This window comes from Enhydra lutris, unplaced genomic scaffold (assembly GCF_002288905.1).
Source record: "Enhydra lutris kenyoni isolate GAN:26980312 unplaced genomic scaffold, ASM228890v2 scaffoldscaffold69, whole genome shotgun sequence".
In the NCBI taxonomy this organism is placed as follows: domain Eukaryota; kingdom Metazoa; phylum Chordata; class Mammalia; order Carnivora; family Mustelidae; genus Enhydra; species Enhydra lutris.
The window spans coordinates 2,663,498-2,688,613 of record NW_019154153.1 but is presented as its reverse complement, the minus strand read 5'-3'; the positions used below and the strand labels follow the sequence as shown (position 1 = coordinate 2,688,613).

The 25,116-nt window shown below is 35.7% G+C and overlaps 1 protein-coding gene across 2 annotated transcripts in view; it reads left to right on the top strand.

The window, feature by feature from the left end:
- LOC111159681 (ELKS/RAB6-interacting/CAST family member 1) overlaps positions 1 to 25,116 on the top strand; it is a 510,890-nt gene that overhangs the window by 171,694 nt on the left and 314,080 nt on the right. The window contains exon 12 of one of the 2 annotated variants that reach the window (XM_022522253.1): positions 19,005 to 19,140. In XM_022522253.1, coding sequence (XP_022377961.1) covers positions 19,005 to 19,140 — 136 coding nt within the window. The remainder of the gene's footprint in view (positions 1 to 19,004; positions 19,141 to 25,116) is intronic. The other variant, XM_022522254.1, reaches the window with a different exon arrangement.

The following is a 25,116-nucleotide window of genomic DNA, read 5'->3' as shown; positions in this document are numbered from 1 at the left end:
CTAGCTGGCTCTCCCTTTTTCTCTTTTCCTGCTCAGTAAATCTTGTTAAAAAATTGACTGTATATAATTGCTGTCAGCGTTTTCTCACCTTTCTTCAAGTTCATCAAGTCAGGCTTCTGTTTTATTTATTTTTTTAAACTGTTTTTATCACTTCCCTGAAACTGCTTTTGCCAGGATTTCAGGTGGTGTATTTCCAGGTGCCAGATCCAAAAGTCACTTTCTGTCACCTTACTTTTCCTTTCAGCATCATTCTGTCCACTCCCTTCTACCTTCTCCCTTCACTTCCTTGAAACGCTATTTTCTTTTGGGATTTCTGACAACAGATTCTACTTATTTCATCTGTCCTTCATTTGTCATTTCTTCTCTATTGTCATTTCTGGCTCACCCATACTCCCTTAGAATTCACAGGGCTCCATTTTCAGCCCTGTTGTCTTTTTTATTACATATACATTTCTCAGAAGATGTCTTCAAGTCTTATGACTTCATGACTTTCAATATTGATCATGTATTTATGGCTCCCATCTATTGTGTATATGAGACGTATCTGTCATGTATATACACATGTGTGTACACACATACACACACACGTAAGAAGCTCCAGAATAATATACTGTGGAGATAATTTCTCCATGATATCTTTAATTAGATATCAGACTTCACTTGGCCCAGAATGGATCTCTTCGTTTTGCCCTGCCTTTTCAAAACTTGTTTGCCAAGTTCCCCAGTTTAATAAATGGTATCACCATTCATCCATTGCTTAACAATAAATCACCAACTAATTCCTAATTTGTGTCTCACTCCCTACATTAAAACTATAAGGAAGTCCTAATATATCTGAAATTCAACCTTTTCTGTCCATGCTTTCCTCCTGTGAAGCATTATCTCTTGCTCAGACTACCAGAGTAGCTTTCTGACTGGTACCTTCTACTAGTCTCTTCTCCATAGCCAGCTAGACTGAACTCATAAAGCTTACAGTAATCCTGTCACTCCTTGCTTAAGGCCTTGCTGTGCTCCCCCCTTACACTGAGAATAAAATCCAAACTCCTTACCATGGTTTATGAGATTCTGCATCATCTGACTACTTGTCAGCTCTGTGACCCCACCACTTACTACTTCTCCTCACCATATCAACTTTAATAAAAAAATGAGCTAAGCTTTTGCTATGCTCAAAGCATTTGTACTTATGTTCTCTCTACCTCTTCCTCCAGTTCCTTACATAGTGCACTTTTCACATCCTCCATGACAGTTCCTTAGTGATATCTACCCTGACCATTGTAGCTCAGTAAACTATATCTCTATTCATGTATTCAGTATCTCTATTACATGGCTCAGTTTTATTTTTGCTATAGCACATGCCACTGTGCTATGAGATGCTTCTTTTTTAGTTTATGTTGTTTTGCCTCTTTCAAAAATAAGTTCCATGAGATCAGTGAGCTCATACTCTATTCTCTTTCTTAAAACTGTTGGCATTCACAACATGGGGGGTTAAGGGGGTAGGAGAAGAATAAATGAAACAAGATGGGATTGGGAGGGAGACAAACCATAAGTGACTCTTAATCTCACAAAACAAACTGAGGGTTAATGGGGGGAGGGGGGTTGGGGGGGTGGGATTATGGACATTGGGGAGGGTATGTGCTATGGTGAGTGCTGTGAAGTGTGTAAACCTGGTGATTCACAGACCTGTACCCCTGGGGATAAAAAGATATTATATGTTTAAAAAAATAAAATTAAAAAAAAAAAAAAACTGTTGGCATTCAGTAAGTATTTGCTAAATAGATAAGTGAAGGTTAGCTCTTTTCAGAAAAAATTGACAGTTGGGTTTAGAATGCATGCTGGGTTCCCCCCTGCCCCCTGCCATATATGTGCTGCCAAAGCAAGCATGAGGATTTTTTGTTTTTTGTCTTAAGATATATTTATTTATTTGAAAGAGAGAGAGAACATGAGTGGTAGAAGGGGCAGAGGGAGAGGAAGAGAGAGAATCTCAAGCTGACTCCCCCTTGAGCATAGAGCCCAACTTGGGGCTTGATCCCACCACCCATGAAATCATGACCTGAGCTAAAATCACCATTTGGTTGCTCAACTGACTGAGCCAACCAGGCATTCCAGAATGCATACTGGTTTAAAATTATAGACAGATGTTAACTTTATCTTAGTTGGTAGAAACTTGAATTTTTATTAGGTTATTTTTAATTAGTTTTTAGGAGATAGTCTTTTGTACTTTATGATACCAAGGGATTGCTTCCTAAAGCAAAAGGTGGGGCGCCTGGATGGTTCAGTTGGTTGTGTCCAGCTCTTGGTTTTGGCTTAGGCTGTGATCTTAGAATCATGGGATCAGGCCCTACATTTGGCTCACTGCTCAGCTGGGAGTCGGCTTGAGATTCTTACTCCCTCTCCCTCTGCACCCTTCCAAATAAATAAATCAATCTTAAGAAAGGATAAAATAAAAGGCTTTTCAGTGACTTATAAACTTCTGCAGCAAGGATAAGCAAACTACGGGCCCTGTACCCTTTATATAGCCTGCAAGCTAAGAATGGTTTTCATATATTTAAAATGGTTAAAAACAACAGAGAAGAATATGTGACATGGATTATAAATGGCTTACAAAGTGCATAATACTCTCTAGCTTTTTACCCAAAAAGAAAAAAAAAAAAAAGTTTGCACACCCTTGCTGGAGGGTCTGGCCCTTCATTCCCTGTGTGACCTCATCTATCAGTATGCTATGTCTCCATCTACTTTGATCACATTAGCCAGGCACACTCTTAACATCAGAACTTTTGCATCTTCTCTTTCCTCTATATGGAATACTCTCTCCTTGATAGGTGCATAGCTGTGGCTTATTTCTCCTTTTCCTTTACATCTTTACTTAGATGTTCTATTCACAGTGTGGCTTTTCCCAAGCACTTCATTTATTTTTTATTTTTAAAAGATTTTATCACTTATTTGACAGACACAGAGAGGGAACACAAGCAGGGGGAGTGGGAGAGGGAGAAGCAGGCTTCCTGCTGAGCAGGGAGCCCGATGGGGGGCTCGATCCCAGGACCCTGGGATCCTGACCTGAGCCAAAGGCAGATGGTTAATCAACTGAGCCACCCAGGTATACCCCGAGCACTTCATTTAAAATTGCAGTCTCACCCCCATTCCCTCTTTTTCTCTTATTTTTTTCCACTGGATTTGTTACCACTGACATGCAGTATATTTTACTTATATTCTCTCTCTTCCCATAGAGAAGGGAAGAGAAGTTTGGGTTTTATTCTCAGTGTAAGGGGGGAGCACAGCAAGGCCTTAAGCAAGGAGTGACAGGATTACTGTAAGCTTTAGGAGTTCAGTCTAGCTGGCTATGGAGAAGAGACTAGTAGAAGAGTAAAATATAGAAGTAAAGGTACCAATCAGAAAGCTACTCTGGTAGTCTGAGCAAGATAATGCTTCACAGGAGAACATGGACAGAAGTGGTTGAATTTCAGATATATTGGGACTTCCTTATAGATTTAATGTAGGGAGTGAGAGACGAATTAGGAATATTCCCCAAGTAATACCTAGCACATAGAAGCTTTCATGAAATAGTCATTGAATTAATGGTAATGGATTAGAGTTTCTTTGAGATCAAAATTTAAAAAAGAGCTTTTGGGGCACCTGAGGGGCTCAGTCAATTAAGCATCTGCCTTTGGCTCAGGTCATGATCTCGGTCCTGGGATAGAGTCCTGCATTGGGCTCCCTGCTTAGCAGGGAGAGGCAGACTCCTTCTCCCTCTGCCTCTGCTGCTCCCCCTGCTTGTGCTCTTTCATGCTCCCTGCCTGTCAAATATATATATATATATATATATATATATATATTTTTTTTTTAAAGAGCTTTCTGTCAAAAACATCAATTCCGTTAACTTTGAGTAACTGCTATGAGTTAGGCCTTGCCTCAGATATGTGGAAATACATAATATAAGGTCCTTGCCTACAAGGTGACTAGTGTAGTAGTGAGAACAAACATGGAAATAAGTGAAATTAAATGTAAGATGGGACTAATCATGGTGCTTTTCCCTTGCTGATTAAAAGCTGTTGAATTGGTGCTCGCTTTGGCAGTGCATGTACTAAACTTGGAACAATACAGAGGAGATTAGCATAGCCCCTGCAAAAGGATGACAGGCAGATTTGTGAAATGTTCCATATATAAAACAAAAACTGTTGATCATTTAAAGCATTTTTTGTAAAATTTAACAGTGTTTATATAAAACTCCACATTGTTAATGATTTTATATTTTTTTATGATTTTTATATTCTGTATTGAAATCTTTCTTTTTTTTAATCATGGCTTATTATCTGTAGATTGTTAAGGATACAGTGCCATAAAGATAAAAATCCCTCCTTAAAGCAGCTCTTAAACATTGTCATTAGACATAAAACATGTAAAACTATTATTTAGTTTCTTGTATACTTTTGGGGATGGTATCATATGAAATTGATATATATTTTTAAAGATTTTATTTACTTATTTGACAGAGCACAAGCAGGGGGAGTGGCAGGCAGAGGGAGAGGGAGAAGCAGGTTTCCCACTAAGTGGGGAGCCCTGTGTGGGGCTCAATCCCAGGACCGTGGGATCATGACCTGAGCTGAAGGCAGACACTTAACTGACTGAGCCACCCAGGCACTCCTGAAATGGATATTTTTTAAGCCAAGTGTAGGTGTTTAGGTAGTATTACGAAATTTCACATCTTAGTTTTTATATTAAGTGGGTGTTAATGGAGCTGTTCTCAGGAAGGTAGAAGGAGAGGGAGTGTGTGTGTGTGTGTGCACACATGCAATATCTGTATATTCTCTCTCTGTGTAGCATTTTGGACATTATATAGATTTTTATTTTTTATTTATTTTTTTTTTAAAGATTTTATTTATTTATTTATTTGACAGAGATCACAAGTAGGCAGAGAGACAGGCAGAGAGAGAGGAGGAAGCAGGCTCCCCACCGAGCAGAGAGCCCGATGCGGGCCTCGATCCCAGGACCCTGAGATCATGACCTGAGCCGAAGGCAGAGGCTTAACCCACTGAGCCACCCAGGCGCCCTATATAGATGTTTAATAGGTGATACTATATCAGGATAATTTTGCTTCTAAGTAGCATACTTTTAAGCTCTTTTTCTTTTTTTTGAAGATTTATTTATTTTAGAGAGAGAGAATGAGACGAGCAGGGGAAGGGATAGAGGGAGAGGGAGAGAGAGAAAATCTCAAGCAAACTCTGCACTGAGTGTGGGGCCTGACACAGGGTTCAAACTCATGCCCCTGAGATCATGACTTTAGCTGAAATCAAGAGTTGAATGCTCAACTGACTGAGCCACCCAGGTGTCCCTTTTTAGCTCTTTTTCTAGCTTAAACTTATTTTTTCTAGTGAAAACACAAATAGCTGAGTCAGGCTTGATTTTTGGTATTTCTTTAAACCTGACAATAGTAGCATTCTATTTTTTTTTTTTTTTTTTTTTTTTTTTTTACAAGGGAGATTTTTGTGTTGGGTAATCTATTATGTATGTATTATGTGTGTCTTTTTGACAAAGGAAAAGCCATTAGACATGTAGTTTCTGAAAAAAGTGTTTATGGCTTCTTAATAAAATGGAAGTTTTGAAGGAGAACAAGAATTATTCCTTTCTAGTTTTTCTTAGGTGCTTAAAGATAAGGAAAGTGTTCAGTTTTCATTGCATTGTAATGTTAACTGTATTTTCCCTAAACTCTGTTGTTTTGGGTAGATTTATCAATAGAGGGGATGTAGTTAGTTTCTTTTTATGCATGTGTTGAACAAATATTTAATGAGCATCTGTACACTAGGAGGAACTATGCTAGGTGTTATGAATTAGGAAAATGTAGCAAATATGGACCTTGAACTCTAGGAAAGCATTTTCATTCCTTTTTCTTTTTTTTTTTTTTTTAAGATTAAAAAAAATTTTAAATAATCTCCACATCCAGTGTGGGGCTCAAACTTACAACCCCAAGATCTAGAGTTATAGGCTCCACTGACTGAGGTAGCCAAGTGCCCTTAGGAAGACATTTTCATAGATATAATGAGATATAAATCTGGTTCACAGTAATATAGCAACAATAATAGGAACAAATTAACATGTCATAAGTTATATTTAGTTAAAGTGGATGCAGGAACTGAGAGGGATCAGTAGTAGTTATGGCCTAACAGATTTACCTAAGTTTGGGTTTGAATTTTAAGAGGGAGAGACTGAGGGAACAATGACAAAGTAAATAGGGGCAGATTTAGTAGATCTGATGTGATCCTGAGAAATCTGTATTTTCAGCAAGCTCCCACATGATGCTAATGATATGTATTCATATAAAACTTCTTGTGACAGAGACCAGTAGAAATCAGACTGTCTTTTCCATTTTTGCTTTTTTCTCTTCTTACCCATTAATTTATTCATGTCAGTGTGAGAGTGGAGAGTGTTCATTCTATTATTCATCATTTCGTTGTTAAAATAGTTGAGAACTCATCAATTGAGAATCAGATTTTAAAGGATTAATTCATTTATGAATCTCCTTTCTCCTTTTCCTGCTTGAAGAATAATAAAAATATAAGTTCACTTAGAATTTAACTCCAATTAATTAACTCAGGCATAATAGCAGACTGAGAGAGTTTATAAAAAAATCTATACTGAGCCATTTAAATCCTTTTCTTTCTGTTTGCACTTTAAGGTATGGATTTACTAACATATTTGGATTTTCTTGTCAATTTGGATTTAAATCAAATTATATTGATCTGTGTATAAGAAAAGGTAATTTCATGTTTCAAAGGTTCTGTTTTGTCTCAGAATATTTATTTCTGAATATACATTGTAGTAACATCTTTTATTTTTACTTTTAACATATGTTTTGATGATACTGCCTTTTGTATTCTTTACCTAAGAAACAGTATTGAAAAGGATATTAGTGAGATAAGAAATTGGGTGTATTCATTCCCTCTAGTTAATTTGTGAATTCAGAACTCTACGTACACTCGTGCTTGTGTGTGCACACATACATAATACAAGGAGGTGGGGTAGAAAAGACAATAGGAGAGAGATTGATTTAATCCTCTTACAATTTTCTGTACTTAGTTCTCTGACTTACCAGATAAAATCATTTTATTTTCATATTTAATTATCCCTTATTCTGTACAGTGAAAATGTAGAAGTAATAGCCAGAAAACTACGATAAAGAAAGGAAATTGAAGGTATAAAAAGAAAACCTTAGGAAGTAGAAAATTAAAGATCAAAAAAAATAAGGGAAACTTAAATGTGCCATACTTGGACTACCTTCTATTAGTGTGATACAGAAGACCCTATTTTGAGATAAAACCGTATCTCATTTTTTTTAATGTTTTTTATTTTTTTATAATTTTTTTCCTAATTTTTAAATTTATTTGACAGAGAGAGATCAGAAGTAGGCAGAGAGGCAGGCAGAGAGAGAGGAGGAAGCAAGGCTCCCTGCTGAGCAGAGAGCCCGATGTGGGACTCAATCCCAGGACCCTGAGATCATGACCTGAGCTAAAGGCAGAGGTTTAACCCACTGAGCCACCCAGGTGCCCCCCCCATCTCATTTTAAAAAATGTATGTATTTATGTATTTGTTTTAGAGAGCATGCATGTGTGTGCGTGTGAGCAGGGGGAGGGGTAGAGGGTGAAGGAGAGAATCTCAAGTAGGCCCTGTGCCAAACAGGGAGCCCCATGGAGGGCTTGATCTCATGACCTAACCTGAGCTGAAATCAAGAGTCTGCTGCTTAACCAACTGAGCCACTCAGGTGCCCATATGTCTCATTTTTAAAAAACATAACTTTAAAATGTTTTTAAAAGAATTTTGTCTATTGGGGCATCTGGGTGACTCAGGTCATGGTCTCAGGGTTGTGAGATCAAGCTCTGAGTCAGGCTCCACACTCAGCTTGGAGTCTGCTTGGGATCTTTCCCTCTCCCTCTATTCCTCCCCCAAACTGTGTGCTCTGTCTCTCTCTCCAAAATAAATAAAATATATAAAAAGCATTTTGTCTATTTTAGAAAATTTAGAAACTACAGAAAACCATTAGGAAAAAATTAAAAACAGCTTAAGTTTTTAACTTTTTAGTATTTTAATTTTTAATTTTTTTGGTTATACGTGTGTGTGTGTACATGCACACATGTATGTTTAGGATCATGCTTTGAATTCAGCTTGGTATTCTATATTTGTTTCTTAGCATTTTATCCTGTCTTTTTGGAGTTGTTGGAGATAATCATTAAAATTCTGTGACCAGTATTTTGAAAATCAGAAATAACATTTTTGGTTTTTAAACACACACTATAAGTTGGATTGGAATGGTTGTTGGGATAGGGTAGGGACAGTGGGATTTTTTTATTCTCTTTCCTGAAATACAGCTAAAAACATCCTGAACTAGATCTGTGACTTGAGGGTAAAGTCAGAAATTTAAAAAAGTCATTAGCTCTCAGATAATAATTATGATAAAAAGTGCTGAAGAGTGAAATGGGTTTTAATTGGATCAAATGTTAAGCATATAAAATTGGCCCTCGAACCAAAAAATACACAGGTAATTTTAATTAGGTTTCTTACTCCATATAACCAAGTCACCAGGTTGCTGCAGGCATTAGTGGTTGCTAGCACCATCTGGAATAATGCATATATGTAGAGTGAGAAGAATTATATGCCAGGTGAGATTTTTTTCTCTCTTAAAACAGAGAGTGAAATGTTTGTACCTAGTAAAGCAATGTTATGAGGAATTTAATTCTGAGAAAGAGCAATTTGATTCATGAAAACAATTTTGCTTCATTTTTTTTGGCCTTTTAAAATGCAAAATACCAATCTGTTTTTTCCATTAGTTGATATAATTGATATCAGACTAACAAAAATGGAGTTATTAGCATAGAAAATTATGTAATGTGGAGGGTGAAATATAAACATGACTTACGTTTCTATTTCTTTTACTGGTAACTATTTTTATTATATTCTCTGTGGTTGAATCTTCCTGTGAATAGTCAAGATAGCAGAAAGTACAGCTCTGAAATGTGACCTTGGCATAGCTTATTAGTATGTACTTCCATTAGAGAATGACTTTTTATCCTACTATTTATGTCATTAATATACTATTTGATTTTGAATAATTTTTTTTAGTTAAAATTCTATGCTGAAGAAACATTTAGAAATTATTTTTAAAAATTTTGTTGCCTATAGGTAGGATCGTATTCAGATCAACCTAAAAGAGAATGTGTGTTTTCAAAACCTTGTAGAGAGGATTCCACAGTTACGTTTTTGACAGTATTATTAACTATATTCTTTGAGAAACCTTCAGTACAGAAAACAATAAAAATGCCACAATTCTTTCATTAATTTTATAAATGTATAGTTAAGCTGGAGGAAAGTAAAGAAATTTATAGGGGTAAATATACAAAATATAAAAGATAGGGTTTGTCTTGTGACAAAATTGGTTTAACATTGGAAAATCTCAAAGATGTCAATAAAATAAGCATTCATGTATTCACAACTAAAATGACAACTTTTGGCAGACAAGGAAAGATTAAAAAGTTCCCACAGAAAAAAGTTAACAGGTATTCTAGTCAATTATGAAATGTAAAAAGCATTTTGTTGAATCAAAAGGACAAAGATACTCACTCTCACTACTTCTTTTCATCATGGTTCTGGAAATTCTAGGAAGTTCAATAAGAAAAGATAAAAAGAATGAAAGATTGAAAAAAGTCCTGAAATACCCAAAAGAATACATAGAAAAATTATTAGCAGAAACATTTACCAAGATAGTTCCATATAAACCCACATATTGAAATCAAATGCATGTCTACATGCCAGCAAGAAAACATTAGAATAAAATTAATTTAATAAACTATATCACTGGAATAATTTATTTAGGAAAGGTTCATCTGGGTTTGGGACTATTAAATGAAAAGTTGATGAAAGGTGAATTTTATAGACAGATGAGAAGGCTATTACTACCTTAATACATTGATGAATCCTAGCTTTGTTAAGAATGGGAAAACCGGACATTACATGCTTTCCTGTGTGAGGCAATATGAAATATACAGTGCCATTATTTAGTATTATGACTTACAGAGTTAAAACTGAATCTGGTCAAGTCTTTCAAGCTAAATCTCAGTATCTAAAGAAAAGGAAAAGCAGGAAATGAGTTAAATGACTCCATGAAGAAACAGACAAATAACCCAAAATGTAAGTCATTTTACAAGAAAAACTGAAATCTGTTTCTTTAAGAAGTCAGTGGCATTTTAAAAGGGGGGCAGAGAAAGAAGTGAGGGACTTTTCTCTAGATTAATAGAACTTTGAAGGATTTAACAAACACAATGCTGTGGACCTTTAATAAATTCTGATTCAAACAAGCCAACTGTGAAAAGATTTATTTTGAGATGACTGGGGACCATTGAATATGTATTGGACATTAGATAACAATGAATTGTTAATTTTGTCAATACTTGCATTGTTGAAAACTACTCTTGGGAGTACTTTTTATAAGGAACTTTGTAATGACATGGTGTCTGAAATTTAAAATGACAACAAAACATATAAGGTACCTAGGAATAAAATAAATAAAATAAAGTCTTTTATTGAAGAAATTAAAACACTTGTTGAAAACAAAGGATAAGGATAACTAAATAACTAGAGAGACATACCATGTCAATGAATTGAAAGGTTCAAGAGCATGAATGTGTCTGTTCTTCCCATATTGATTTGTAGATTCAGTACAGTTTCAATAAAAATCCCAAAAGGTGGCTGCTGAGTTTTGATTGCTCTAGTTGATTGGTTGATTGATTGGTTGATTGGCTGGTTTAGCAGAGTTTGATAGCCTGGTTCTGAAATTTATATGAGAAGTCTAAAGGCCAGGAAACACCAAAATGGTCCTAAATAAGAACAAGGTAGGCAGGCTAGAAATAACTATTGAGATTTCGTATAAAGGCATAATAATTAAGGAAATATAGATTTGGCACAGAAATTCGCAAAGATACCAGAGAGCCACAAAATAGAAACATGTGTTTTCAGAAACTTTCTATATGACAGTTGTGAGAATGCATGTTAGTGCTGCTAGGACGATTAGTTATCAATATATGTAAAAAATGAAATTTTATTCTTACCTCATGTCATACCCGAAAAATGAAATGATGTCTTTAGTTCATACCATATACAGCATCAGTGTCAAATGGATTAATGACTTCAGTGTGAAAGACAAAGTTACAAAATTTTTAAGAGAATATCTTTATGAGGTTGGGATAGGGAAGATACAGTGAAAAAATCACAAAATTGCAAACCGTAAAGAAGATTGGTACATTTGATACAATAAAAATTTTTAAAATTTTATAATTAAAAACATAACATAAAGGTAATTCATAGATTGGAAGAAAATATTTGTATAACATATAGTAGATAAGGGATTATTATACAAAATACATAAAATATACTTATAAGTCATTAAGAAAAAGATACCTAATTAAAAAATGGGCAGAAGATAATAAGTAGCTATATCACAGATGTAGAAACAGGAATGGCCAAATACCATATGGAAAGATGTTCAGAGCTACTGGGGAAGATGGCAGAGTAGGAGGGCCCTAAGCTCACCTTGTCCAATGGATACATCTAGATAACAGCCACATAATTGTACATAACCCAGAAAATGACCTGACGACTGATGGAACAGACTCTCCGTAGCTAAATGTAGAGAAGAGGCCACATTGAAGAGGGTAGGAAGGGTGGAAAAGTGGTCAGCAGCTAAAGGGACCCACGGGGTTTTCTGTGGGAGGGAGAGAGGGATGCCTGAGATGTGCAGAAGTCAAAGAAACAGACTCTCACACTAGGAATTCCAAAAACATTTGTCTTTGAAAAACAGAGGTGCTGAATTTCATGAATTCTTCTAGTCAGTGGGGTTTAAAAATCTGGAAATCTGAAAATCAGCAGACTCATGGGAGAGCCAGTAGAGTGAGAGGAACCTGAGTCCCCACTTTCAAAGAGATAGCACAATAAATAGCTCCCTAGAGATACAATGTAGAAGCAGCAGTTTGAAAAGTACATGGGGTGGGGCGCCTGGGTGGCTTAGTTGGTTAAGCGGCTGCCTTCGGCTCAGATCATGATTCCAGGGTCCTGGGATGGAGCCCCGCATCGGGCTCCCTGCTCAGCAGAGAGCCTGCTTCTCTCTCTCTCCCTCTGACTGCTGTTCTGCTTACTTGTGCTCTCTCCCTGTCATATAAACAAATAAAATCTTAAAAAAAAAAAAAAAAAAAAGAAAAATACATGGGGTATACTGGAGGGAGATTTGTTTACTAATCTCAGAGTGTGTGCTGGAAGGAGAAGCATCCTCGTGAGATTTCTCCAGGAATGAAGAAGCTGTTGGACACCATTTCCCTACACAACCCAGAAGCATAAACACATGGCCACCTGTGGGAACAAGCACAGTGTCCATACTAGTATGGAAACCACTTAAGGCTTTCAGTTCACTTTACAGTAGAAACTTTGCAGGCCAGAAGGGAGTGGCATGATATATTCAAAGTCCTGAAAGAAAAAAACCTGCAGCCAAGAATACTTTATCTAGCAAGGCTATTATTCAGAATAGAAGGAGAGATGAAGAGTTTTTCCCAAACAAAAGTTAAAGGAATTCATGACCGCTATACCAGTCTTAGAGGAAATGTTAAAGGGGACTGAATGGAAAAGAAAGACCATAAGAGTAAAAGAAATAAAAGAGTAAACACAATAGAATTAAGTGTATCTATAAAAATCAGCCAAAGGATTCACACAATAAAGAGATGTAAAGTATGATACTGTATACCTAAATGTGGGAAGTGTACGGGGAAGGAGTAAAGAATGAGCTCAAACTTAAGTGACCATCAACTTAATATAGACTATTACGTGCATAAGATGTTGTATATAAGCCTAATGGTAATCATAAAGCAAAAACTGATAATGAGATATGCAAAGAATAAAGAGAAAGTAAGCCAAATGTATCACTAAAGAAAGTCAACAAATTGTGAGAGCAAGAGAAGAGAACTACAAAAACCATAAAACATGTAACAAAATAGCAATAAATACATACCTATCAAAAATTACTTTCAGTATAAATGGACTAGATGTTCCATTCAAAAGATACAGGGTGACAGAGTAGATTAAAAAAAGCAAGACCCATCTGTGTGCTACCTACCAGAGATTCATTTCAGACCTGAAGACACATGCAGATTGGAAGTGATGGGATAGAAAAGCACTTATCATGCAAACCGAAATGAAAATAAAGCTGAGGTAGCAATACTTATATCAGACAAAATAGACTCTAAGGCTGTAATAAGAGACAAAGAAGGACACCATATCATTAGAAAGGGAACAATTCAACAAGAAGGCATAGCAATTGTGGCAATTGTAAATATGTATGCACCCGACGTAGCAGTACCCAGATACATAAAACAGCTAATAAACATAAAGGAAATAATTGATAGTAATGGGACTTCAATTGATAGAAGGGACTTCAACACCCCATTTATATCAATGGACAGATCATCTAAACAGAAAATAATAAGGAAATGGTGGCTGTGAAGGACACATTGGACCAGATGGATCTAACAGATATATTCAGAACGTTTCATCCTAAAACAGTAGAATACACCTTTTTTTTCAAGTGCACATGGTTACGTTCTTCAGAATGGATCACATATTAGGCCACAAAACAAGTCTCAACAAATTCAAAAAGGTCGAAGTCCTACGATGTCATTTCCAACCACAACACTATGGAACTGGAAATCAACCATAAGAAAAAAATCTGGAAAGACTACATATACATGGAGGTTAAACAACATGCTGTCAAACAATGAATGGGTCAGCCATGAAATCAAAGAGGAAATAAAAAAATATATGAAGACAAACATAAATGAAAAGACAGCAGTCCAAAATCTTTAGGATGCGGCAAAAACAGTTCTAAGAAGAAAGATTATAGCAATATAGGCCTACCCCAAGAAGCAAGAAAAACCTTAGCTAACCCTCCTGTAAGAGCTAGGAAAAGAAGAACAAACAAAACTCAAAACCAGTAGAAGGAAGGAAATAATAAATAGTAGAGCAGAAATAAATGTAAACTAAAAAAGACCCCAACAGAACAAATCAACAAACCCAGGAGCTGGTTCCTGGAAAAGATCAACAGGATTGATAAACCTTTAACTTGACTCCCCACAAAAAGAGAGGACTCAGATAAACAAAATCAGAAATGAAAGAGATATAACAACTGAAACCTCAGAAATAACAAGGGTTATAAGAGAATATTTTGAAAAATTATATGCCAACAAATTGGATAACCTAGAAGAAATGGATAAATTCCTAGAAATATATAATTTATAAAACTGAAATAAGAAGAAATAGAAAATTTGAACACATTGATTACCAGCAATGAAATTAAGGCAGTAATCAAAACCTCCCAACAAACAAAAGTTCATGACTAGAGACTTGTAGAGATGATTTCTACCAAACATTTAAAGAAGAACCCATACCTATTCTTCTCCAAACTATTCAAAGAAACAGAAAAGAAAGAAAAGAAAGCTTCCAAATTCATTCTGTGAGGCCAGTACTATCCTGATACCAAAACCAGTTAAAGACTCTATTAAAAAAGAGAACTGCAGGCCAGTATCTCTGATGAACGTAGATACAAAAATCCTCAACAAAGTACTATAAAACCAAATCCACAATACATTAAAAAAATCATTATCACCAAGCGGGATTTATTCCTTGGATAGAAGAGTGGTTTAATTCATAAACTAATGAGATATGTCACATCAACAAGGGAAAGGATAAAAAACTGCATGATCATTTCAATACATGGAGAAGAAGCTTTTGACAAAGTACAACATTCATTCATGATAAAACTCCGAACGAAGTGGATTTTCAGGGACCATACTTCAACATAAAAAAAGGCCATATATGAAAAACCCACCGTAGACATCATACTCAGATGAGGAAAAGGTGAGAGCTTTTTTCCTAAGCTCAGGAACAAGACAAGGATATCCATTCTCACCCTTTCATTCTGGAAATTAATAGGCTGGATTTAATAGGCTGTGTGTAACAGACAAGTTGGGGGAGTCTTGCCCTAGTGTGTCCTGCCATCCCCAGGAGGCTGCCAGGGTACTCTTTTTTTCTCTCTGTCAAGTCACTTTCTTTTGGTGTCTCTTGTCACCATGATGGCAGTGAGGTCTGGGGACTGGAGACAGTCTGGCCCCAGAACCACAGCATGAATTCCTTGCCAGGGCCTGAGCATTCCTGATGCAGAGGCTGCTGCGGTCCCTGCTGTGAGCACCTGCTCGTCTCCGCTCATCGTTTCTTCACATTCCATGTTACAGAACATCTGCGCCCCAAGAAGGGTCTGGTGGAGGCGGATTTAACCCCTTGTTTTACAAAGGATCATGTAAAGTCATTGAAGTTGTGAAAGTCTCTTTTTTTCCCCTGTAAATCTATTTTTCACACAATATAAGAAACATCAATGACCAGATCTGTCCTCCCTCCTCTTTCCCCTTCACCTAAGATCTTCATTCCCGTTTTTATTGTCTTTGTGTTCAGAGTAAACTAGGTGACTTACTTGTACAAAATGTTATTTTGCCACAAGAGACAGTAATAAAAGATTTTCACAGTAAAAAAAAAAAAAAAAAAAAAAATAGTACTGGAAATCCTAACCATAGCAGTCAGACAACAAAAAGAAGTAAGAGGCATCCAAATTGTCAAAGAACAAATAAAACTTCTATTTGCATGTGACATGATACTGTATACAGAACTCCCTAAAGATTCCACCAAAAACCTTCTAGAACTGGTAAATGAATTCAGTAAGGTCACAGTATACAAAAGCAATATATAGAAATCTGTTGCATTTCTATACATAGAAGCAGAAAGAGAAAATAAAAAAATAGTCCCTTACACAGTTGTACTAAAATATAAAATACCTAGGAATAAACTTAACTAAAGAGGTCAAAAGCCTATAATCTGAAAACTATAAAACATTGATGAAGGAAATGGAAGATAACACTAACAAATGAGAAGATACTCCATGCTCATGGACTGGAGGAACAAATACTGTGAAAGTGTCCATACAGCTGAAGTAATGTATAGATATAATGCAATCCCTATGAAAATATCCATTATATTTTTCAGAGTTAGAACAAATGATCCTAAAACTTGTGTGGAACACAAAAGACCCTGAATAGCCAAAGTGATCTTGAAAAAGAACAGAACTAGAGATGACACAATCCCAGATTTCAAGATGTAGTACAAACTTGTAGTAATCAAAACAGTATGGTACTGGCATAAAAATGGATACATAGATCAATGGAACAGAATAAAAAACCCAGAAATAAACTCACAGTTACATCATCAATTAATTTATAAAGGAGGCAAGAATATGTAGTGCTGAAAAAGTCCGTTTAACAAATGGTGTTGGGAAAACTGGAGAGCTATGTGCAAAAGGGTGAAAGTGGACCACTTTCTTATACCATACACAAACATAAGTTCAAAATTGACTAAAGACCTAAATGTGAGACCTCAAACCTTGAAAATCCTGAAAGGAGAGCACAGATAGTAATTTCTCTGACATCGGGTGTAACAACATTTTTCTAGATATGTCTCCTGAGGCAAGGGAAACAAAAGCAAAAGTAAACTGTTAGGGCCACATTAAATAAAAAGCTTCTGCACAGCATAGGAAGCAATCAACAAACAAGAAGAGAACCTAGTGAATGTGAGATCTTTGCAAATGACGTATCTAATGAAGGTGATAGGGATAAAGTATATAAAGAACTTCTACAATTCAACATGAAAAAAACAAATAATCCAATTTTAAAAAGGGTAGGAGACATGAATTGACATTTCTCCAAGGAAGATGTACAGATTACCAAAGACACATAAAAGATGGTGAACACCACTCATCATCAGGGAAACACAAATCAGAACCAAAATGACATACCACCTCACACCAGTCAGAGTGGCTGCAATCAAAAACACAAGACACAACAGGTGTTTGTGAGGATGTGAAGAGAAAGGAGCCCTTGTGCGCTGTTGGTGGGAAAGTAAATTGGTGTAGCCACTGTGGAAAACAATATGGAGGTTCCTCAAAAAATAAGACTACCAATTGATTCAGCAATTTAGTTGTTCCACTATTTACCTAAAGAATATGAAAACACTAGTTCAAAAAGATAACATGCAGTCCTATGTTTAATGCAGCATTAAATAGCCAAATTATGGAAACAACTCAAGTGTCTATGGATAGATGAATGGATAAAGAAGGTGTGACACACAGACACACACTGGAATATTATTCATCCATAAAAAGGAAATCTTTGGGCTCCTGGGTGGCTCAGTCAGTTAAGCGTCTGCCTTCGGCTTGGGTCATGATCCTAGGGTCCTGGGATCGAGCCCCATATTGGGCTCTATGCTCAGTGGAGAGCCTACTTTTCTCTCTCCCTCTGCCCCTGCTGCTCTGCTTACTTATACTCTCTATCTCTGTGTCAAATAAATAAAACCTAAAAAAAAAAAAAAAAAAAAGAATGAAATCTTGCCATTTGCCACAATGTAGATGGAGCTATACAGTATTATGCTGAGTGAAATCAGTCAGAGAAAGACAAATACCATATGATTTCACTCATATGTGGAATTTAAGAAACAGACAAATGAACAAAGCAAGAAAGAGACAAACCAAAAAACTGACTCTTAACTACAGAGAACAAACTGGTCACCAGAGGGGAGGTGAATTGGAGGATGTGTAAAATAGGTAAAGGGGATAAAAAGTACATTTATCATGAAGAACACTGAGTAATGTATAGAATTGTTGAATTATGATATTGTATACCTGAAACTAATATAACATTGTATGTTAACTATACTGGAATTAAAATTTAAGAAAAGAGAAGAAAGAAGAAAAGAATAAAGAAAAGTTATTCAGCTTTGGTAGTTAGCAATATGCATTTTAAAGCTACAATGAGATATTATTTATATCTGTCTATATATGTTAATATTTAGAAAGTCAGATAGTACTGTTATTGATTTCCTAGAGGTGTAACAGGTATTGCTGTGTACTACTAGTGAAAATACAAGTTAATGCAATTTCTTGGAAAATAATTAGTGAATCTGAAGGTATACCTATTGTATGGCCTAACATTTCAGTTTCTGGGCCCTTGCCTTAGAGAAACTCTTTTATAGGTACAACTAGCAAAGCATAACTAGCAGCATTGCTCATAATAGAAATATGAAACAACTGCACTGTTCATCACTTTGGGAATGGGTTGAAACATTTGCTTTATATTTATACTGTAGTGAAAATTGAAGGGATTGAAAAAACTGCATTAACTCATTGTTTAGTATGAGTCTCAAAACATGCATTGAAAAGAAAATCATTTAGTAATAAACCATATATGAATTTCAAAAGCATTCAAACTTAATGAAGTATCCCTATATAAGCGATTTAGTAGCATACTATAATAACAGCAGGGGGATCTTAAACACAACATTTAGAATATAAGGCTTTCTTATTTTAGTGTGAAAGCAGTGGAATAGGATTAGGAACTTCAGAAGTACGTATAATCTTTGGTTGGTTAAGCGGGGTTCCCATATTGTTACATCATCATTTTCATATTCATATATATTATATGTAGTCTTTGAAAGTTTGAAATATTTAATAATAGTAACATTAGAGCTAGAATATCAAATCTTTCTTACTTGGCCAATCTGCTCTTTCATAGCACTGATGTTGGTAGCCTTTCCCTGTTTCCAACATAAATCTCTGAATTGATTTTTTCAGGCTACCTGGTGCCTTTCTCATGTTTTATGGCTTTGTGCTTCATAAAGTACGTGCTTAAACTTAGTTTCTGAAATATCATTGCAACCAATTTGCTACCCTTGGTAGGAAAGAATTTTTAATTGTTAGAAAAATCTTGCAGCAAGAATTCTTTGTTCGTTTTCAGCTGTTACTTGGTGTCGGTGGTATAGATTTGTAAATGAAAATGTTCTTTTCTGTGCATATATATGAAAAGCTTGGTTTTTCTCCCCTTTATCAATAGGCAAGTGAAAGACCAGAATAAGAAGGTAGCAAATCTGAAGCACAAGGAACAGGTGGAAAAGAAGAAGAGCGCACAGATGCTTGAGGAGGCTCGACGAAGGGAGGACAATCTCAATGACAGTTCCCAGCAACTACAGGTTAGAACACGAGGACAGTCTGAAAGGATTGGGTGAAGAGATTTGATCCATAATTGCATGTTGTTTTCCTCTTCATCTTTATCCTCCTCTTTTTTCTCTTTGTAACCCTGCTTGCTGCCTTCCTCTGAGACCCAACTGTTTAGCAATAAAGGAATGGCTTTAAATAGAAAAGGCAAGTTTTATTCCACAGCTTTGTGAGGACATCCCAGCATAGGAGAAAGTTCACCTTGCTTCAAGTCGATCACATTTAATTGGTAAGTTCAATGTCAGTTTAATGAGTGGGTTCTGTTAAGCTTCAGGGTGGTCCGTGTTACAGTTTGCCATCTTCCTTCATTAAAGTGCATTGCTAAACTTGGTTCGTGTCTGTTGAGCTTCCTCCTGTGTTTTTCATTCTTCTTTTCCCTTTTCCCCTGCCTTTTCCTTTTTGCCCTCTCCCTCTTTCTTTCCCTCCTTTTTAAACATTCAATGTAGAGAGCATATTTCACAGTCATACAGGATGTATAAACTATAATTTTTTACTTCAGCAGAGTGATAATTGATGTGTAGACCTAATGATTCACAAATTAGGGTGAAATTAGACTCCATAATGATAGGAGTAGTGATGATATGAGAAGTGTGTATATGTGCCCAGTACTTGGCCCTAGGCCCTGGTCATTCATGGTTTCTAACCTTTCAGTGATCCAGTGGGACAGATGGTTTTGTACACATTTTATAGATAAGGAAACAGACTCAGAGAAATTGAATTATTCGCCTAAATGCACACAGTTTTCAAAGTGGCTCAGCCGTGACTTTAACTGAGACTTTCTGGATCTCTAGCCTGTCAGAATGAAGGTTTAAATTTTAGAGAAGAATATCATAAGCTTTGCTAGAAACCTCTGAAACTTCTGCCAAGGCTGCTAAGCCATTGTCATTTCGTTTTTCTCTCGTTACAACTTCGAATTGGGTATGAGGGATTTTGTCACAGTTGCATTATCATGAAATCTTTACTGGAGAGATTTGGAAGAGTTATTATTGTGGAAGCCATTTTTAGGCTTTACAACAAATTCTATTTCAGACGTATTTTTAATTTCTTTTTTCATTCATCTTTTATATAAATTTTATTGATTATAAAGTACGTAGTGCTTATAGGAATAGTATACATTTTCTCAAATGCAGCACCTTTTGATAAAGCAGCATACCAATTTTCCCTTCCTCTTGCCAACAACAGTCAATACTGCCAATTTTCTCTTCCTCTCTGCCAATCTGATGGATGGAAAATATTTAATTTTTGTTTTAATTTATATTTCTCTGATTACCAGTGAGGCTAAGTATTTATTCATGTCTTAAATTGTCATTTGTTAATGTAAATCAGATATTATTTCTCCTCCGTGTTGGCCCTTTCCCCAAGCATTTTTTGGTTCATTTATTCCTGTTAAGGGAATATATAAATATTTATCTACAAATATTTTTAAGTTGTTCTGGGCTTTCACTTTTTACCTATATGTTTTTTTAAAGATTTTATTTATTTGAGAAAGAGAGACAGAGCGTACACAAGCCAGGAGAAGGGGCAGAGGGAGAGGGAGAAGCAGACTCCCAGCTGAACAGGGAGCCTGATGCGGGGCTCAGTCTCAGGACCCTGGTATCATGAACTGAGCCGAAGACAGATGCTTAACAACTGAGCCAACCAGGTGCCCTCATCGTTACATTTTTTTTTTTTTAAGATTTTATTTATTTATTGGACAGAGATCACAAGTAGGCAGAGAGGCAGGCAAAGAGAGAGGAGGAAGCAGGCTCCCTGCTGAGCAGAGAGCCCCATGTGGGACTGGATCCCAGGATCCTGGGATCATGACCTGAGCCGAAGGCAGAGGCTTTAACCCACTGAGCCACCCAGGCGCCCCTTACCTTTACTTTTTCTTTTTTTTTTTAAAGATTTTATTTATTTATTTGACAGAGAGAGCACGTGAGATCACAAGTAGGCAGAGAGGCAGGCAGAGAGAGAGGGGGAAGCAGGCTCCCCGCTGAGCAGAGAGCCCAATGTGGGACTCGATCCCAGGACCCTGAGATCATGACCTGAGCTGAAGAGGCTTAACCCACTGAGCCACCCAGGCATCCCTACTTTTTAATTTAAATTATTTTAAGGTATTTTGTGTCATGAGGGTCTTATTTTTCTTCATTGCTAAATTTCACTAGGTTATTGATAGGAAATTATTTCATTGCTCACAAGTTTGAATTGGCATCTTTATATTTGATGAAATTATTTAATAGGCTATTCCTAGGATTTCTTTCAACCTCATTTGTTGAAGTACGATCACATTATTTTTAATTACAGAAAATATTTATTTTATAGGACAAGCCCTTATTTATGTTATCTCTTTAACATTTCATTTATCTTGTGCCCTCTGTCCCTTTAATGTTTTGTTACTAGTCTATCTGTGTAAACTGAAAGATGCCCTTTTAATCTTTTGTCAGTTTTTATGTTAACATCAAAAAAGCCTTCACGTGTAATATCCCATTTCCTCTTTGTATAATTTAAGAAGTAAGTCAGATTATTTATTTATATATTACATAGAAAACTAATTTAGAGTAGATGAATGATTTTTCCAAGGTGTCTCAGTAAGTGATGGCTATAAATTTTATGAGAAATGATAGTTCATGGCCATATGCAAGATACACATGGATGTAATTTATTGAAACACAGGGAAAGGGCATAGTATTACAAATAGGATAATTTGCATCTGATCTCAGCTCTTTTACTAATTTTGCCACTTACTTCTTAACCATTTTAGTGCAAATGACAACCTGGTGGTAGCTAGCATTCAGATTGTGATCTCTGAATAGGATTCCCCACTAAAAGAAGCTAGAGATTCTTGGAGAAATGGCTAATCACAGAATTCATGGGAGTAAAATAGTAGAAAAGCAATTGATTTAAGATTTGTATTAACAGTAGCTCTTAATACCTGAATCTTTTTGTGTTTTAAATTTCTGCATATATATTTGGGCCCATTTATTGATGTTTTTTATGAAATAGGAAATGCAAATGGAAGGAATTATTTTAGTATTTCCATTATAGGCATAATAATTCTAGGATTATAATATGTTCTCTATCGTGTTAAAAAATATAGTTAATGTTTTCAACTTTGATGAATAATGAATATTTAATCTTCATCAGATGCCACCTGCCTTCCAAAGATTAATTCTTTTGATCATGTTAATAAGCACATAGTGTGTTTTGTTTGTGAAGATTTGAACCTGCTTTAAAACTAGAAGGTTCATTTTCATGTTTTGTTATTCAGTGACTGACTGCCAGCTATGGTAGTTTATTGTGGCTTCACTCCTCCTAGCAGAAATTACAATTTGCCACAAAGCAGTAGTACTGCTTTTAAAATTTGCCTTTCTTTATTCTGAAAGATAAATTTATTTATTTATTTATTTATTTTATTTTTTTTTTTAAAGATTTTATTTATTTATTCGACAGACAGAGATCACAAGTAGGCAGAGAGGCAGGCGCAGAGAGGAGGAAGCAGGCTCACGACCTGAGCTGAAAGCAGAGGCTTCAACCCACTGAGCCACCCAGGCGCCCCAGATAAATATATTTTAAAAAATACATAATAAAAAGCATATGTATACACACAGTGTAAATAATACATACAAAGTGGTCATCTCGGAAAATGAGAAGATTTTTGGTATCCCAGAAGTCACATGTGTATTCCTTCCCAATCATTATTTCCTCCCTTCCTTCAGAGGAAATTATTACTTGGACTTTTATTGCTCTTTGCAACCTGTGTATATATTAAATAAAAAGTATAAGTTAGCCTTACATATTTTTATTTTATATAAATAGAGTCATCAGATTTATTCTTTTGTGACTTATTTTGTTCAATATCATATGTGAGGTTTGTTCTTGATAGTTGTGTGTAATATTTGCACATTTGTCCTTGCTGTACTGTTTTTTTTTTTTTAACTTCAAAATTCTAGGCTTTATCTTGAAAGTGTTTTGAAAAGATAAGTTCATTTCTTCCCAGTTTTCCATGTTTTGAGTATTTAGATGGAACTTAAAGTATTCCTTTTTGGCACAGCATGAGTTTGGAAATAAGTTGTTACTTTACTCATTGTTCTTGGCTCATCACATTAAAAATGTTCCAAAAAGATTAAACAAATTCCTTACATATGAAATGAAAATCATACCTGATAATGGAGGGAACTTGGGAATCCTGCAAACTATAAACATGGCCATTGTTTATCATGGCCTTAGTTATGAGTGTCCTTTTTAAGATATGACTGCATACCATTGTATTCTGTTTGTACCTTTGTATTTTGGACAGTTATAACTAAGATATATTAACTAGTTTCAAATTTTTTGGTTTTAGAAGTCCCTTTATACTCTTAAAAATTAGTAAAGTCTCAAGCAAGATTTTTTAATGTGGGTTATAATTAGCATATACATATACAGTTAGCTTATTGACCTGGGTATCCATCATCTCGTTGTATCTGAAGATGCATCTCCAGCAGTATAAGATATTCACATAAAAAGTTATTTTCGGTGTTGTTGGTAAGTGTGAACTATTGGACAACCTAAATGCCCATAGATAGAGAGTGCTTGAATCTCCTGTGGTACACCCATACATTGGAGACTTGGCAGCTTTAAAAAAGAGAGGAAGATCTCTAATGAGCTGATACGGAATGATTTCCTGGACATCCCATTAAGTTGAGGAGGGGGAGAAGCACAAAAACTATTTGTTGTATGCTAATCTTGGTATAAGAAAATATACACATATCTGATCTTTTTTACAAAAGAAAACAGGAAGGATAAACTAGAAAGTAGAGAGACCAGTAATCTATGGGAGTGTTGGGAAGAAGAATGGAAAGAAGGGGGAAATGGAATTGGGGTGGTGCATTTGAAGAGAACCTTCTCTTAGCATATCTCTAGAGAATAGCTCTGACTCTCCAAACCGCAGTAATATTTCACATACTCTAAAACCTAAGTAAACGAAACCAATCAGATGCATTGGGGGAAACCAAAAGAGAATACAAACACTAACGAGCAAACTTGTTTTATAAACAAATAATACAAACACCCTCAAAGGGGCAGGGAAGAAGAGAACTAACCTAAGTAGCTTTGGAAAATATTTTCTTGATTGAATGCTATTAAGCTAAATAGAACTGTATATAAATCTTGTAATCTAGTAATGTGTTTCTCACAGGCAATAGGTTAGCCATTCTGAAAGTACTTGATATGTGTACTAGAATTCAAATAAGTATTGATAATGAGGGCTTAAGTTTTCATTGTTCAAGAATTTATAAATAAGTAAAATGGGAAGGCTTAAATGAGCCCTGTGGTGTTGGACTAGAATCAAGAGATATTACTACGAAGTCATGGTATTTAATTTATATGCAGATAGATGTAGAAATATTACTGTGTGTATATGTATGGGGTTATTGTACATGCTTTTATTTCCTAACTGTCCATTAAGAGGGCTTAGAAGCAATACGCATACCTAACACCTAGATTTTGGTTGCTGTATACCTTTCTCCAGTGAAATGGACCAAGGCATCTTGGAGAAGTGATTGATTTCAGGGCTGGGGCAGGGAAAATAAACAGTGAGCCTGGATAACTTTGTGGTTCCAGAAAATAGGAAAGTGCTCAACAGAAAAATGGGAACTTGTAGAAAGAACATAGGAGCCAACCTAAAGGAGCATCTGATAGCTCATGCTAAAACAATTTGAGTTAAAAAAAAAATAATGATAATATTTTAATCCATAGAATGAAATAAATATTCATGAGTCCATACTGATATAAGTAATCAAATGAGAAAGTTAGTGCAGGAGTAAGGGTATCTCTTCCAAAGAAGATTTCTAATTAGTAAGTGTAGAAGGAAATAGATTTTAAATAATCACCGTGAAGCAAACACCTCAGTAAGAACTGTTGCAGACAAGATCCACTGATGCTTATGAAAATTAGTGGGTGAACATTTAAATCATCATAAGACTGGCATAGTC